Below are 17,796 nucleotides of genomic sequence, written 5' to 3'. Positions count from 1 at the left end.
ATAAACAAAGATATTAAAAGTCATAAGAATCATGCTGCGGTCCTGGCAGCAATCAGCTCTTCAGCACTCGGTGACAGCTTTTGTATTACCTATGCTCCTGTTGGGAGCTTTGCCATCTATTAATGAATGAAAGACAGAGATCAGAAAAAGGCGCTGTAGAAACTTAATTCCACAGTGATTTCTCAGCCAGCAGGACAATAAGGGATCAGCCAGCAGCCTTCTTGCCTTTGTCTGAGCAAGAGATGCAAATTAAAGACTGGAGTTAGAGACAATTATTCAACCTAGACTATTTTATGTGGGCATGTGTGTGTTTTGGAATGGGTCTGTAGCATCTATTTCTCTGGGACCAAATCGATACAACACCGCAGGACAGAGACAGACAGCATTTCAGAAATGTAAAAAAAAAAAAAAAGCCTGTAGAAATGCTAGATTGACAGCCAAGAAGAATGTGCTCAAAAGCACTTGGAAGCTGAAAACATTTCTTTTACATTCTACTCTATTTCTTATTCAATTAGGAAAACTCACCTGATAAAAGGAGCAAGAAATTACCCTGCTTAATGACAGAGATAAGGGAAGAAAACAGAAGCATTTAATTCCCGTAAGCATCTCTTCTCTTTGTCTCAGCCTGCTTTTTATGCCTGGATTACGCTAACACTATTAATCTTTGTGTCTGTGACTAACTCCTGGGTTTTTATGTTAGTGACCTGATTCTGCACTAACATGCTCCTCCCAGTTTGGTGAAGCTCCCCATGTGATCTATTCTTCCCCCTAAATAAAGTTGAAAAATTTGGCTGGGATCAGTAAGTGCTGCTGAGGTAGTGGGTGTGTGGAGCTATTCCACCCTCCCCGCATCTGCAGCACAAATAACGCGCCTGTTCAGCACTATCTGCCTCTCGGTTTTAAAGACCAAGGAGGGATGAGACTGGCCAGTTAGCAAGGTCTCAGGCTACCTCCATGGTCAGGCTTCAGCACGGGCTCCCAGACCTGCCACCCCCTGATCACTCTCCCCTTTTGAAAGTAACCCAGCGAGCCGAGGAAGAGGTGGCCGGAGAAGGTGAGTACTGCATGGCTATGATGAATCCTTTGTGCGGAACCGGAGGCTCATTAGAAAGTGGAGGAGGGAGGGGGCAGCGGTCGCAATTTTTTAAATGGACAAAGTCAAAAGCCTCCTTTCCTTCTCCGTTATGCAAAGGGCATGTGTGCCCCTTTCAGAGGGAACGTACCTAATGAGCTGATTTCCCAACAAAGCTCATTTTCCTGGCGCGGGGCGCAGAGTGCAGCAGCAAAAAGCCCAAGCATCGGAAACCGCCTGCTGCAAACGTGCGGGTTGTCCAGCTGGGCAGGCGGGTGCCTTGCCGGGCGCAGCTCAGAGGACTGCTCCCGCTGCATCCTGCTCCAGCCCTCCGCAGCCTCCCAACCGGGGGCACGGCACGGTGCGGTACCCGGCGCGCGGGGCTGGCACGGCACTGGGCGGTCGCAGCACCTGGTGTGCAGGGCTGGCACGGCATGGCTGGCACCCGGCGTGCAAGGTTGGCACAGCATAGCACTGCACAGCGCGGTACCAGCATGCAGGCTGGCATGGCACAGCACCGCACCGGGCAGCGCGGTACCAGCGTGCGGGACTGGCACGGCACGGAGCAAAGCAGCATCCAGGGCTGCGCTGCTCACCCCGCTGCGCCCCCGACCCAGCCCAGGGCCACTCGTGGCCCCCACGGGGGCTACCCAGCTCTAGTCAGAGGCGTGACTGTCCTCCCCTGGGTACCAGCAGCTTTCCACACGTACACCCACCACACACTCACCCTTCACAAAGGCATATGTGACATCCTCATAGCACAAAGGTGCGCTGAACACCCCTATGAACACACCCTCTCTTCTCATGCAATGTGCATCGTCCGCTCCATGCCCACTGGGGCCCCAGGGACCCCTCACCCTTTCCCATTCATCATGCACCCGCTTCTCCACAGTTACCCATGTTACTTGTGCCCTTTGTTCACCCACAGAAGTAGCACACCCCTTCCTCCCCCTCCATACATACACCTGGTCAGCATGTCTTGCTACCTATGCATGAAGGCTGAACCCCTCAACCCACGGCTAAAGCAGTGCACCGGCACCTGCCATGTAAACCACTGATCTCTAACACATTAACTGATCTCAAATGCATTTCACATAACTTTCCCATCTGGAATGTGATTTGGAGCTAAAAGGAAAGTCAACGCTGACCAGTAAGCACTGAATGCTTAAAGAAAGTGTTTATTCCCTTCTCCCTCCTTGCCTACTCCTTTAGTCTCAGTGCTGGGACCAGTTTACTGCACACCAGTTCTACCCACCCCAGCGACAAGCTACCCGGGCTTTAAGGCTGGGAGAGGAGGGCAGTGAGGAGGAAGGAAGGGTGCTTGCTGCTTACCTAGAACTCTCAAATTAGACAGAGACTGTCCCCATTCCATGCTGTGGGAAAAGAAATGTGATCTTATTCCAGAAATGTACAGACACAAAGTAGCTGCATCTAAAATGACATTCATCACTCCCCCTCTCAGCCCCCTGCTCCCTCCCACCGTTTAACTTATTATTTTTCTTGCACAATTTTAAAGGTGAAATTCCCTGAGTATTGAATATATTGTAGTCATGGATTGTAACTATTCATCAAGAACAGGCACACTGGCTGGAAGGAGAAGAGTTTTCTTTTTAAATGACTTGGATGAATACTTGAATGTTCAAACAATCTTTTGCTTTTTGAAACATTTAAAAAAAAAAATGTTATCCCTACGGGAGTTTCAATCTTGGCAGATTTTAGATCCAAGAGAAAGGCTGCGAAGCGTCCCATCCGTAATTACTTTCCTTGCTAGCAGTAGGGAAGGAGAAAAAAGGAGAGGAGAGATTAAAAAAGGGAGGGGGATACGAAAGCAAATCTCATTTGTTCATCTCCCTTTCACAACCAATTAGCCCAGAATCAGAACCCTCCTTCACCTGCAAAGAAAATGAGAATTTAATGAAAAGGCCACTGATTGTCTTAAGATCTTATTTTATGAAGGTTCGTAGGTTTTGGTTTTGTTCATTTGAATTCAGCTCGAAACAGCTTTCAGTTTTCATTTATCCTATAACTCAAGAGAACAATTAAACATCCACTTGTACCTGGACTGGTAAGTACCTATTCTGACTCCAAAAAACATGTAACACAGAGCATTAGGACAAATTGATCCTAGAAACAGGCAAATGGAAAAAAATCGCTGAGCAAGTTTAAGCATCAGTGTAGGCTAGGGAATTGTTTGCACTCCAGGATTTGTCTTCACAGAATAACATTTAAAATATAGACCAATGGAAAAATTTACAGGCTGCCTCTATAATCGCAGGATGTAATTGCCCCTGATTTTGAAAGGTGTGTGGGAAGAACAGCATAGAATGTTGTGCAAAAGAAATGAATATGAACTAAATTAGCAAAAAGTTAACCATGAAAGACAATTTCAAAGGGAAAAAAGAATCCACACTTTATGGGATACATTTTTTAGCTGATGATATATTGTTCCTTTAGTAGGAAAAACAAAGAATGGCTTATCAGGAAAATCTGCCCTCTGAAAAGAGAAATATTGTGTACTGTTTTCAGAAAAACAATATCAACTTAGTTTTTAAAATGCAGTGAAGCCTATTTCGAAGTGAACACCATGAAGGAACAGATCTGTTCAACTGTTTAGAGAACAGCACTTTGATACAGCACTCTTTTCCAAGTTTAAAAGAAAAGGGAAAAAAATTCAAACCCTTCCCCAAATAAGAGCACATGAAAGGAATAAGACTATGTCTCTTTCCAACATGTTTTATTACAGCGTGCCTAAGCCTCAGTCAGCATACCTACGGGGAGCATTTAATATAGAGTTTCAAAGCTACCCTAAAAATGTTATACAAGGATTTCATTGATCAGGATGATAAACTTTCTTCACACCACTATATAGACAAGGCTGCTAAAATATGTATCACAGGTACATTTTAGTAACACTGGTTTAAGGAGGGAATTCGTCAGGCATCCAGTCTATAACATGACTTATGTGTAGTTTGTTCCTGGTAACAGGCACCAGCAACTTCCGTAAGGATTTGGACTTCGTACAGACAAAAAATAGTATTTGCCAAAACATGCAATTACACGAAGACTGTAGTCACACCTAAAAAGCTGCTGGTATTTATCAAATCACAGTTATACCAAATTAACATGCTATACTATCATGAGAAGTCACCAAAAAAATCAGCAGGACAAATATCAATTTCAGAGAGAGTCTAAATCTACACCACAACAGGTCTGTTGCTTCAATTGCTCTACGCTTTAGGGATTACTTAATTAAAATTAAACCCTTAAAAACCAGAATCAGCTCCATATGGGTTCTCTACCAACTAAATGCCCGGGAAAACAGTACGTTACATTTATGGTCCACGCTAAGCACAGACACCTGCCCACACGAGTTCTTCTGGAACATAAAAGCAGATGTCCTGAGCAGTCGCACAGCCTGCAACTTCCATCTGAATCAACGGAAGCTGTTTTGCTCGCATCTCTCAATGCAGAGGTAAGATGGTATCGGATTCTGCTCTAAAATTACTTGCTTTTGTCATACACAGACTGCCCCTCAAAGTTATCCAGGCCCATTGCATCTTTAAGGAGAATCAGGATCCCACTAAATATTGTTCCTTTTATAGGAACAAGATTGAACTTTCTGTTGGCTTAAGGATCTGACCGATGCTGGAATGAATTATTACAAGCGCTTCCAAAACTTGCAGTTTTTTCCTCTTCTTGCGTAAGGGAGGAGAAAATCTCAAGTTTAATGAAGACAGAACAGGCTGAACAACTGCTAAAAGCAGAGTTTTCTTGCTCACTAGGATAAAAATAGTGTAAAGCATTCTGAGAGACTAGGGCTAAAATTTTATACACTTAATTAAAAGATTAATTGACTTGCTTAAATCTTTATCTAAGTTGCCAGTTATATCACTAGATGTAATCGCAAGGGTTTATGCAAATTAAGTTTCTAAGGATGACTATGTGTAAAAATCTAATATAGATCATTTTTTCTATTTTGTTTTGAGATTAGCAATACGGAAGACAAAAGGGCATAAAGAGGTCGTTTGATGTTAGGACTTCTCAGATAAATCTATGGTGTTTAACACCCACAAACCCGGTGACACTACAAACATACCTACAGTGTCCTTCTGTAACAACCCAATGTTTATTATTTAAGCCCATACCCCCAAAGTGCACAGAACCTACTGGAAAGTATGAAGCCTGACTCTCAGTTGAAAGCTGATCAGCACTTTGTAGGCTTGAAACCTTAAGATTTTCAAAAGTATTTTAAGCATCCAAAGCTAAAAACAGACGTGCACTAGTATGTAAATGGATTTTGAAAATGGCAAGGGTGGTCTTATGTACATATTTAAAATATTTTGTTCTTACATATGAGGTTACAGAAGGTGCAGTGAAAAATAAGTAGCAAGGCTAAAACATCTCACTACATGCTTTTTGAAGCCTTTCCTGCCTTCTCTCCTTCTCCCATTCCTCCTTTCCCTCCCTCCTCCTTGTCCCCGCTTTCATTTGCTCTCACTCCCACTCTGGCTTTCATCTGCAATTTTGTGCACAAGTGTATTAGTAGATGTCTTGCTACACTAGCTCTGGAGGAGGAGAAAAGAATCATTTACATATCAGGTTTACAACATGATGGATACATTTCACACAAATGTTTTTACATCAAAAAGATGCAAATTTAGAGAAAGCAGGCACATTCTTCCGTAATGCAATAAAAATGGAAGAGACAATTTGAAAGGCAGCAGGGAAATTTACAAGCAAGCTGAAGGCAGAAAGAAAGCAAGCAAGCCTGAAACTATATTAAAAAGCCAATATATATTTAAGATTATCTAAACGCTAGAAGTAATTCAACTTTTGAAAATGCGCAGTGTATGTATGGATGAGTACATGAGAGACACAGATAGAAACCAAAGACTCTCCTACTACTGAAATCAAAGAGATTTTTTTATATTAATTCACAAGGAGCAGGTTTATAGTTTCAGGACAGTCATCTTTACTTTGGAAAGATGTTTTTGTGTTCATTTGAGAACAGTATTAAACATTTTTCTCACTTGCTACTGGTTTGTATGTCCTTATCAACCATTCTTAATCAATATCATCAGGAAGTCAAAGGTAGTTTGAGTTAGCCTAAGGGTCAGGTATGTACAATCAGCTTCCTATTAAAACAACAAAACTGCAGTAGCTCACATATAATTTCTGGCCTTCATCCTTCCAACGAAGCTGAAGATTTCAGACATTCGCCGAACTTGGTCCTTCCTTTAACTGAAATACAGAATCAGAAAACAGAGTTATCCTAACAACAAAAAAACCCCAAACCATAGTCAATTAAAACTTCATACAAGTCTGGTGTCCCACCTGACATTTTGACTTTTTTTTTTTTTAAGGATTCAATGCAAATCATCACCACTCTTTTTAATATGACACTGATAATGTCATTATTACCAAGTCACCAGCAAACAGAGGCAAGTTTTGCCCTTATAAAAGGGAGAAGTCTCAGTGAAATCAGAAAGCTGTTGATCAATATTCTTATCTCTTTTCAGTAATTCAGTATTTGACAGATGCCAATAAGCTGAATTAATATTTGAGACACTGATTTTTGTTACTGTAATTTCCTTTGTTCCTCTCATATAAATTGCATCCAACCTGCTCTTACTTTCCACCCTCAAACTATATTTGTCTCTGCTTTGTTGGAGTACTTTAGAGGCACAGAGGTCAAGCTTGAAGAACAAAAGGAAAGACAATGCCTGTCCTAAGGATATTACAAAACAAGGAGCAGATTTTGTCCTCCCCATCTTATGCTGAGTTGTACTTTACTTTAAACATTAGCTTGCTAAAACAGAAAGGTATGAAAACATGAGGCATGGTAGCAAAGTCCATCTCTAGGCAAGGACATGTACTACATCAATAGCCTATGCTTATGTAAGTACCGAAGTAAAACATTACTATTTCATTAAAAGGTTTAGAAATGTATTCAGCTTACAGATATTCTAATATGCTTTCATGAAAAGTTTCTTCCAAAAAATCAGTATTTCCAGACCAAAAAAATCACTCAAATTATTTTTGTAAATACCTGAACCTTTCTAATGTATTTTATTAAATGTTAATGGGAATTAAATCTGCACAGTCCTGAGATACTAGTTTGCATGTTCATAATGCTCAGACAAAATACACTGAAGACTTATGACTCACACAAAAACAACAAAACAATGTAAGCATAATTTATTCTCTACTGTTTGAATTAAATTAGAGCATGGACAATGAAGAATGTTTTGGGTTTTTTTAATGGAAAGTTTCCTCATGAGAATGTGTTGACACTGAAACTTCAGAAGATGGAACCTAACTCAACTTGAAATGTGTGCTTTGTGTGTGTACGAGTGTGTACTTACAGATAATGTGAACGGTCTTCTCGAAATTTAGGCAAAGTACTAGAGGTCCAACTCTCTCAAAAACTGAAATCTCAGTAGGATGCGGCAATACAAGCTGATGCTAAGACGTTTACCTCTACTGCTACTGTGGTCTCACCAATGCCGAGTAGAAGTGAATAATCACTTCCCTCAACTTGCTGACAACGCTCTAATGCGGGCGAGGATGCCATTGGACTTTACAGCAAGAGCACAATGCTGGCTCGTGTTTAGCTTGGTGTCCACCAGGACCCCCAGGTCCTTTTCTGCAAAGCTGCTTTCCAGCCAGTTGACAGCCAGCATGTACTTGTGCATGAGGCTGTTCCTCTCCAGGGGCAGGTCTTGGCATTTCCCCTTGTTGAACTTCATGAGGTCCACTTCTCCAGCCTGTTGAGGCCCCTCTGAATGGCAGCACAACGATCTGGTTTATCGGTCACTCCTCCTAGCTTTGTATCACTTCCAAACCTGCCGAGTGTGCACTCTATCCTATCATCCAAGTCATCAATGATGATATTGAACAGCACTGACCCCAATATCAACCCCTAGGGTACTCCACTACTGACTTGCCTCCAAGAAGACTTTGTGCTGCTGATCTCAACCCTTTGAGACCAGCAGCCAAGCCAGTTTTAAATCCACCTCACTGTCCATTTATGCAGTCCATATTTCATCAGTTTGTCTATGAAATGGTCTGGGAGACAGTGTAAAAAGCCTCTCCAAAGTAAAGATAAACAACATCTACGGCTCTCCTTCATCCACTGGGCTAATCATTTCATCGTATAAGGCTACCAGGTTGGTCAAGGTTATTTTCCCTCTCATATATCCATGCTGACTACACCCAATTACCTTCCTGTCCTTAGTATGTTTGGAAATGGTTTCCAAGAAGATTTGCTATGTTACCTTCCCAAGGGACTGAAGTGAGGCTGACCAGCCCATACTCACCCAGATCCTCCTCCTTGCCCTTCTTGAAGATAGGAATGAAATTTACTTGCTTCCAGTCCTCTGAAACCTCCCACAGGTCACCATGACCTTTAAAAACTTATTGAAAACAGCCTTGCAATGACACCGTCCAGCTTCCTCAGCACTTCATGGGTGTATCCCAACATCTCCCATGGGCTTGTGAATGTTCAGTAATTTCTTTACGCATTCCCTAACTCGATACTCTCATATCAAGGGTAAGTCCTCACTGTGTCACACTTTTCTACTGGTCTTAGGGGGCTGGGATTGCCAAGGGCAAATCTGACCAGTAAAGACTGAAGCGAAGAAGGTATTGAGCTCTTTGGCCTCTTCCATGTCCTTGGTCATCACATCCCCTACCCCGTTCAGGTCCACATTTGCCCTAGCCTTTCTTTTGCTGCAGATATATCTATAGAAGCTCTTCCTGTTGCATTTATGTTCCTTGCAAGACTCATCTCTCAACAGGCTTTCGCTTTCCTAACCGCATCCCTGTGGGCTCAGACAGTGTCACTCTATTCCTCCTGGGTCACCTGTCCCTGCTTCTACCTCCTGCATGCTTCCTTTTTATGTTTGAGTTTTGTCAGGAGGTCCTCGTTCATCCATGCAGACCTCCTGCCACCATCACTTGATTTCCTGCACATCGGGATGGACCGTTCCTGAGTTTGGAGGAGATGATCCTTGGAAATCAACCAGATCTCCTGGACCCCTCTTCTCTCCAAGAGTGTCCTACATGAGTCTTCCAAAGCAGGCCCCTGAAACAGGCAAGGTCTGCTTTTCTGAGCTTCCATGGTAGCACTCTGGTTGTGTGAGCCGTGTCTGTGATCCTCGTGAGATCATCATCTTGCAACTTCATGAAGACCTCTAATTCCTCCTTTTGTTTCTTCTCCACACTTTGTGCATTGGTGTACAGGCACTTCAGATCGACACCCAGTCATGTTGATTCCCAGGAAAAAGCAAGAGCTTCTCCCATAAAGCTTTCTTCCTGGCACTTGCTTATTTCTGTCCAGACACTTGAGGTGGGCCCCCTTCAGCCACGTTTTGCCATTTTTGAGGTTTCTCTCATTCACATCACCCTGCAGCCTTTGCTTGCCAATCTGGTTCACCAATTCATCCACAAGCAACAGGAAGCAGCATTCTTTGCCCTCAAGAAGCTTAAAAGCAAGGCAGACTAGAAAGTGGTGGTAGCACTGCCATATTACCCACAGACACTGAGTGGTTTGGTCATAGTCACTCAAGAGTCTGCAGCAGAGCCACAAACAGAATCCTCAGACATTCTTTTGAAGAGCAGGGATTTGTCCATAAAAGCAGTCTCCTTCTCCCAAAATGCAGCTGAAGCACAAGCAGTACTTTGCAGACTTAAGATTTTAAGAGCATTCCTGTTTTGTTTTTGAAAATACACATACCTGAACTGATGGTGAAATGGAGTTACAAATAACATCCACTCACCTTCTTGGAACAGTACCATACCGTACCAGATGCCTAATGATTTTATATCTTTTATATTTTATATTCCCCATAGGAATCTGATAGCTGTGGATACAGATGAGATGAGATACAGGTTCAGGCAAGTATGACAAGATCTGATTTTCATTAGTGCTGAGACATTCCACCCTCCTGGACTTTCACGTGGGTGGTGGACACTTAGCTAGTCCATAAATCAGAAGGGCATTTCTCAGTTTCTTAAGTTCTTTTATTGCAGTTTCTTTCTTTAGGCTACTTGAGAAAGATGCTGAATACATAGCCAAGTAGCACTAAAATATTCTATTGTCATAACCTCCTGATATACGACTTGCCAGGAGTGCAACATGTAGACATTCATCAAAGATGTGGTATGTTGCACTTGTTCCCTTATGTGAAATGAACTTTAAATCAGCTTTACAAACATGTATTTTTTTTTTTGTCCTGAACTATAGTAAAATCTGGCTTTTAAACTTTCTTTAAAATCAACATTTATTTTTGACTATGTGAACATATTGTTCCAAACTGGCAAGAACTGCTCATTTACATCTTTTAACATCAACAGAATGCTAATCTATAGTAAACAGTCTTTATTTCAAACAAGAATGTGCTGTTAATTAGTAAGAGAGACCTTCAGTTCTCTGTTAGCCTGAGTGGGATGAACCACAGATTTCTATAAAGAGGATGAATTACAATTGCATCCTACCATACAGAGCATCTCGGAACAAACAGTTATGCTGCAAGGTCTCTGAAACCTAATTTTGGCCTCAAAGCATTTGGGAGTAGGGTGGAGGGGGTTTAGAGCAATCTGTTATTTGAAACAAATAGCTCTGAAAGTGCTTACAGCTCCTTAAAGTAAATATCCTGGGGCCAAATCCTACTGTCCTGAGTGGAAGCAGAAATCAGTAAGAGCAGACCAGCCTTGTTCTTCATCAGATTTAACCCTAAAATGAGATTTGGAACAGGGGAGGGAAGGGGGAGGGCAGACCAGCTCTTCACCTTCTCCAGACCCACTCTTAACTTCAGAACTGCTCAAATGAGTACATTTTTTAGGATTTGTCACACACAGCATGTATCAAAGCCAAATGACTTAAACGCATTTGAAATTCTATCAGAATTATGAAAGAGTAAGGTTTTTAACTTCTAGATTACAGCTCACTGCCTTTAGTGGAGCTCACCTCTTAAATAATCCTGTGTCATTTTTCACCCAGGTCATTTTTCCAGATTCCAGATTTGCAATCAGTGAGGACATCTCCTAAACTCCAGTGTAACGAGGACAAAAACCCCAAACCAAAATCCTCTCCACACAAGCCAAGTCTGAGAGCAAATATCAAAGAAGAGGGGAAAATAAAAACCCTTCGTTAACATGAGAGCTCCTGTTTTGTAGCTGATTTTGTTAATGCCTATGATGTTAGCAAAACCAAGCCTGCCCCTCAGTAAAAAAATATGCCTTTGATTTCACTCTCTTTTGGGAATATTTGGGGGAAGGAAAAAAAAAAACCTCACTGAACAAATTCATAAGATATAAACTACACTTGTTGCAGTGCTTGTTTTTCTTTTAAGCCTGAGGATAAGCTCTGCCACCACAATGTTACTGGAAAATTGATTCAATTTTCTTCAATTATCTGTTCAAGAAAACAAAGAATCACAAACTGGCAGCCAGCTAAGTGGCTTTCCCCCGCCCCTTGATAAAGAAGACAACAGTGCACACACATTTCTGACTTACACAACTTTGGATATAGATGATCTGTGCTGTAAACTTTGTGACATGTTGTTATTCCTACGCTCCCTGGCTTCATAAACAAACAAAGCTTCTGAGCCTCATCTATGCCTGGAGAACCTGAGGAGAAAACTGTCTTACGAATGACACAGGTGACAAGGGAATCCTAGTCCTTGCTTCTTCAGAAATTTTGACTGAGTGAGAACAACTACTGAATCCCAATGAGGCCCAAGTTCAAAGAAGTTCCTGTACCTGCATTTTTGGCCTCAACAGACTATGAAAACTTTGCTAAACTAAACACAACAAGAGACACTGAAACTAAGCAGCTAGAGGGGTCCCTCTCATCCACTATTGCACTGATAGTAGTGCTGATTATTATTTTCTCTTTGATAATGACATCCCTAGTAACCTACTGTTTTCACAAGTGGAAACTGAGAGGTAAAAAACTGCAGAAAGCACAAGAGGAGTATCAGAAAGATCACGAAAAGAGCATTTTTCAAAGCACGCCTGGACTTGTTTCATAAAAAAAAAGGATCCACCATGAAATACTCTTGCATTACCTGAAAATGAAAATAATAGAAGAACGGCAACTATGAAATTTCCAAGCAAATCTATCCTTGTTTTATCTATTTATAAGAGTTGTTAGCAGTTTGGAGATTTCCTACAGCTTTATTATACATATATATATTTATATATTTAGTCTCATTTGTGCAAAGTAAAACTAATGCAATCATGTATTTTTAATCTCTATTGTATTACTAAAACAGTAAATTTAAATCTGTTGCTCGCACTCCTTCAAAAATCCACTGGCCCGTGGAAGGCAAAAGGTTGGATTTTGGTTAATGCAAACCAACACAGCTAATAAAACTCAGTGGAGTTGTGTTGTCTTGCACTGATCTAATCATCTGGCTGAAGATTTTGAAATCCAATTGGAATCTTAAGTAAATCAGATTCTCAGATACTCAGCAGTAGCAGCCTGGTCCCGAAAGCCTGTAGCTGAAGAACGCTTCATGTCTTCAGCAACAGTTCCACACAGAAGGCACGCAGGACCAAGCCCTAAATTTGTTAGCAGCTGGTAAGTCAGTATTTCTTTCACATAAGGTTCAGTGTCGAGAGGTGCTAGTGGCATTCCAACCACAAGTGGATTAAGGACATCCAACATTAGTGGAACCTAACTTACCGAGGAAAGCGCAAGCCTAACGCACTTTTTTAACTAGGCTTGTAATTATTTTTAAACCAACCATACAATGGTGTGTTTCTATTTTCATAGCCTGTAAAATTATGTCACAGAAAAATGACAGATCTATTGTGAGTAGCATATATAAGTAATATTTTCTAACAAAGTGATGGATGTAATATTAATATACGTAATTGTTTTAAAAAGTAGAAAACATGTAAAATTATGAACAAAAACCCTGCTCAAGTATATAGCTTGCTTGCAATTACCATTAATGCTGTATGTATTTTTAAACAAGCTATAATACTGTGATGATGCTGTAAACTTACTTCTGTAGGCAAAAAATGTTCTATTTAAAAATGTCAAGATGAAGGATGTAAATGTTCTTAAAGTGCTATCAACTAAAAATATGGATTTTCACAGGATATTCTAAAGGATTCTGCTACATGCTACAGATATATTTTACAAACGTATTTATGGATCATACATACTAGTCTATGTGAGAACAAACAGTACTATTTTATTACAAAATAAATAAATAAGCAGTGAATATCCATGCCCAGAAGCTGGAAAATGTTTGGTTTTTTTTTTTTTTTTTTTTTTTTAAGGTACCCTGATAAATTCTATAGGTAATTTGAAAGACAGAGGACCTAGTACCTTACTGACAGAAGGTATACACTCCCCCTCATTTCCCAGCCTCCCTCCACACAGATCGTGCTGCTGCCAGAGCAGGCAAAGATCTTCAGAATCAGTTGTGGAAGAAAAAGGGACAGTTAGCTAGTTGCGTAAAAACAATGCAAATGTAGTATTCATAAGATTAATATATGTATTCACAAAATTAAAAAACATTTTTTAAACACAGTGGCATTTAGAATACTAACTCTGTTGCAGGCAGTAACAATTTGCACATAGTATCTAGGTTAGCTCTTATTGAGCGGAGGCAATAAAAAGTCATTCGCTGAAAATCATACTGAATGGTAATAAAATTACAATTTGAAGAACGCAAGTATATTTCAAAATGCTTTAAAAATACATAGCTGGAAGCACTCCAGCTCTTGCTGGAGTATGTATGTATGCATGATTTGGAATAACTGCACTGAAAGCTACAATTCAGGTTTTTACTGAAGAAGAATCTGGGCGCTGTGTCAGCTAACAATTTCGCAGGGGAACATGATCCCTTCCAGCAGCAAAACCTTGTCCTCAGTGCTACCAGTTTAAAATTCTTGTCAAGTTCCCCATATGAATAAATGGGTTCAGCTCCTCTTGTTGGAAGCTGATCAAACTGGCTATGGTTAAAAAAAAAAAAGCCTCCTGCCACACAACAAAACCATGAGTGGGAAATGGATTTATGAAAAGGCAGTGGCCCCCAGGGGGCCTGAAGCATTTCAGCTTTTAGTATAGCTTCAGCGAAATGATTCAAGATTAATGTAAGGACTACTAGATCAGTGGAATCAGGTCCCACCTGGCTCTAGGTGACCTTGCTCGAGCAGGGGGGTGGACTAGATGACCTCCAGAGATCCCTTCCAACCTCCACCATTCTGTGATTACATATTTCACAAGTAGCTGGGTATCAGTATTCAAACATGTTTATCTTTGTTCTCAGTTCACATCCAGGCAAGTTAATTGCACTAGAACTTCATTCCCATTCAAACACATGCTAGCAGCCTATTGTGAATGAGATGGAAGTTTATCCTAGAGGAGAAACGAATACAAACTTCCATGTCCCAACAGATGGTTAGAAACAAGACTAAGGAATGACTGAGTCTGGAAGCCAGGTTAACTTTTTTTATAGAGAAAGCTAGGGCAAATGAAAGTGGAAATTACATTGCTGCAGTCCACAGGAAACTGATTTTAAAGATAAGTTGAGGAACATAATTTTATCCAAAGGGTCAGTTATAAAGTATAACATCACGAAACCAGTTATCAGCATACACACAATATAAAACAGAGTATATATGAAAAACGCTTCTGGTTTTGTACAAAGTTCAGAGCAATAAACTTTACTACATCACAAATTATTCAGAAGATTAAATAATGCAACTATGTGTAGCATGAAAGCTAGAAAGCAAGAGCTCCAAAATAGTTTTAATAGGCGGATTGATTTGTTTCAGTACTACAGCTGCTTACCGTATGAATCATCCTTGATCCACCTCACTCCTTTTATGCCCCAGCAAGCACAGACAAGGGAGCAAATGAATAAATATTTCTTGATCATAGTTTTAGAGTACTTCTTTGGATCAAAAGAAAAATCTACTGCTGAGGGAGGTGGGGAGGAGAGGAAGCTCCTGTGAGAGGAAAAGGGAAGAGACATGATCTACTTTTTTTTTTCCTACGTCCTCCATGTCAGAATTTTTGGATTGCTAGTCTCAAACACTGCAGGATTATAAAGTAAATTATTTAGAGACTCAGATCATTCATTCCAGTGTACATCCCTAATAGCTGCTACACGAAAGCAGAAGACAAACACTCAGATCTCAGAGTCATTCCTGATAAAAAAATGAAAGAACTGTAGTGAACGCATGCAACAGACATAAGCAAAATATGCTTTGATTTTTCAGAGGAGCTATCTGAATTGTCTTTGTAACATTTATGCAAACAAACAAGAACTGTACAGCCACTGTGCTGTGCGAGTATGAACACTATTTTACAGACAAATATTGTCAGATGCCTAACCCAAATAGCTCATAGTTCAATGTATTTACATAAAGGCTTGACAGGAGTTGCAAAGAAATATTTCAGTATTTCTAGAAAGCATCTAGGTACTGAAAGCAAAAATATCAAAATGTCTTCTTTTACTTATAAAAATAATCAATCTGTATTTAGAGTCCTGGAACTCACTTTCTGTGTTTTTTTGTACGGGCTGAAAGCTGTGTTCATTGGCACTAACAACAAAATTACATTTTCAAAGGATTCAACTCCCCATCATCACTTCTAGATCTGACAGCCCTTATGAGACTTCACATGGAAGAACGGGTGTCCTTTGCCTAGGGTTAGGCAAATTGCTAGAGACTTCGAAAGACTCGAGAGAAACAGGGAGTGCAGTTCAAAGCAAATAAGGAACAGAGATGGAGTATCTAAAAAGAAAAGATTTGTAAGATTGGAAGGTAGGAGATTTAAGGGATTTAAACATTTCTAAGGATTATAAAGTAATGGGAAGAAACAAGCAGCAGTTTATTCATTATATAGGTAGCTATGTAATCTGCAGTGACAATTCAAAAGTTAAAGCCAAGCTTAGGGGAATATTTTCAGTGGACTATTAAACCTGCTGTTTACAAGAAACCAGAATAAACTGCCAATAAAGCAGTGAGGACAACTAGGTTTGAACAACTTAGGGCTGCATTACGTTTTCACTTGGGGCTTGACCTACTCAGGATCAACTCCCAGTGAAATCATTCAAGGTAGGTTTTTAAGCATCAAAAGGCTTAAAACTAAGAGGCTAACTAAAGACTTCACTAACGTAGGTGGGTTTATCTACCTCTATATCCTAGCATTTCTTTTCAGGTTTTCTGTTGATTTGTGGGAAGGGAAAACAAGAGGCTAAACAGCCCTCAAGCACTCTTTTAAACAATATATGGCATACAAAAGAAAATAACTACATGGGTATAAAGTACAGAACGAACTTCAACAATACATATTCTTGTCCCGAAATGGGAAAATAAAATGCAACAGTAAGATTTAATCCTATTTGCTTTGTAACAAAAATTCAGTAAGAGTTCATAGATAAGGAATATTCCTTCAAGATTTCCATAGTCTTCAGAGATCTAAATGCACAGAAGTCAGGAAACTGGAGACTGACAAGAGTCAGTAACTTTATGACTCACACAAGTCCAACGGCCACAAGGTCGCTGCAAGAGCAATGCAATGAGCTCGTGCTGTCAGCAATGATCAGAAAGGTGGGCTGCATTTGTGCCCACCGATCAGCAAACGTCTTTTGAGGCTACAGTGAAGATGATTTCATTGTCTAACCCACTGAGATCCCCAGCATAAAGCCATTTTATTTGGTTGTGTACTGAATACCAATCTTTCACCCAGATATATTCTTTGAAAGATAGTGACTTTGCCATCTTGAAAAATCACAGAGAATTACAACAAATTCCAAAGTATATTCAGAAAACAGTCAAAAATATCATTTAGCATCTTATTCTAATTTTAATCTATGTTGTTTTTTCTCTTCCTAGACACCTATCTTATATAGATTCTATGATTAATTTATTATCATTTCTTGTCCTGTTAGCATCCTCAGTCTTGCTGATTAATTTCAGTTATAGTCTCATTATTTCAGTTCTATAAATACCCCATTTCATTTTGCTCCTTTCTATAGTTACTTTGCAACCTTCTTTTTCTCCTCCACCTGGGGCTCTCACTTTCAATTTAACATGAGACAGTGGGCAAAGATTGAGCTGAAATCCAGTAATTACACCTCCCTGCCCCGAAAAATGGAATCATTTATTTTTCTTATGGATGGAAGCAGCTGTGAGCTGCTCTGAAATCCCACAAGCAATCCCACAAAAAACAATACTTATTACTTGTCAGATTAGTAATAGAAAGTGTTGGTTTCCGTAATTTGAAAAACGTATATACTTTGATTACAATATATTGCAACATTTGCATTTAGGAAGAATAAAGAGTTGAGTCATAACCCAGACGGCAGCATGCTGGGCGTATCTGGTTCCACCTGCAAGAATATTAAACCATCACCCAATTCATCACTGACAAAACAGGTTATATCCACAATCATTGGCATTTAGTACGTGACTGCCTGCAGAAGACTCTCCCAGTTCTTTATGTCCTTGAGTTATGTTTACTACCTTCAGGCCTTACATTTTCTGACCTTTCAGCCTTTGCCATAAGTTCCTGGGATCTTCTGAAGGTTTGGGAAAGCTTCTGAATGCTTCTCCTATAAGTGTAAGCACATCCTGTAATAAAAAGGAAACACGGAAATTACTTGGTTTTCTATTCCTGCCATTTCTCATGTCCTGTATCACAGGCCTACTATTGGCAGCTACATCCAGTCCCTCAAGAGCAACTAGGTAGG

General features: G+C 40.3%; 1 protein-coding gene across 6 annotated transcripts in view; it reads right to left on the bottom strand.

Moving 5' to 3' along the window:
- The window catches only part of C13H8orf48 (chromosome 13 C8orf48 homolog), a 40,323-nt gene that overhangs the window by 6,581 nt on the left and 15,946 nt on the right, over window positions 1–17,796 (bottom strand). For 5 of the 6 annotated variants that reach the window (XM_075162540.1, XM_075162538.1, XM_075162537.1 and 2 more), the window contains exons 8-9: window positions 17,593–17,677; window positions 3,803–6,313 (exon numbers count right to left, since the gene is read on the bottom strand). In XM_075162540.1, the coding sequence (XP_075018641.1) occupies window positions 6,255–6,313; window positions 17,593–17,677 (144 nt within the window). In that variant the 3' untranslated portion in view covers window positions 3,803–6,254. Of the gene's footprint in view, window positions 1–3,802; window positions 6,314–17,592; window positions 17,678–17,796 lie in introns of those variants that run through there. The other variant, XM_075162536.1, reaches the window with a different exon arrangement.

This window comes from Calonectris borealis, chromosome 13 (assembly GCF_964195595.1).
Source record: "Calonectris borealis chromosome 13, bCalBor7.hap1.2, whole genome shotgun sequence".
In the NCBI taxonomy this organism is placed as follows: Eukaryota; Metazoa; Chordata; class Aves; order Procellariiformes; family Procellariidae; genus Calonectris; species Calonectris borealis.
This window is presented reverse-complemented; position numbering and strand designations above follow the sequence as displayed.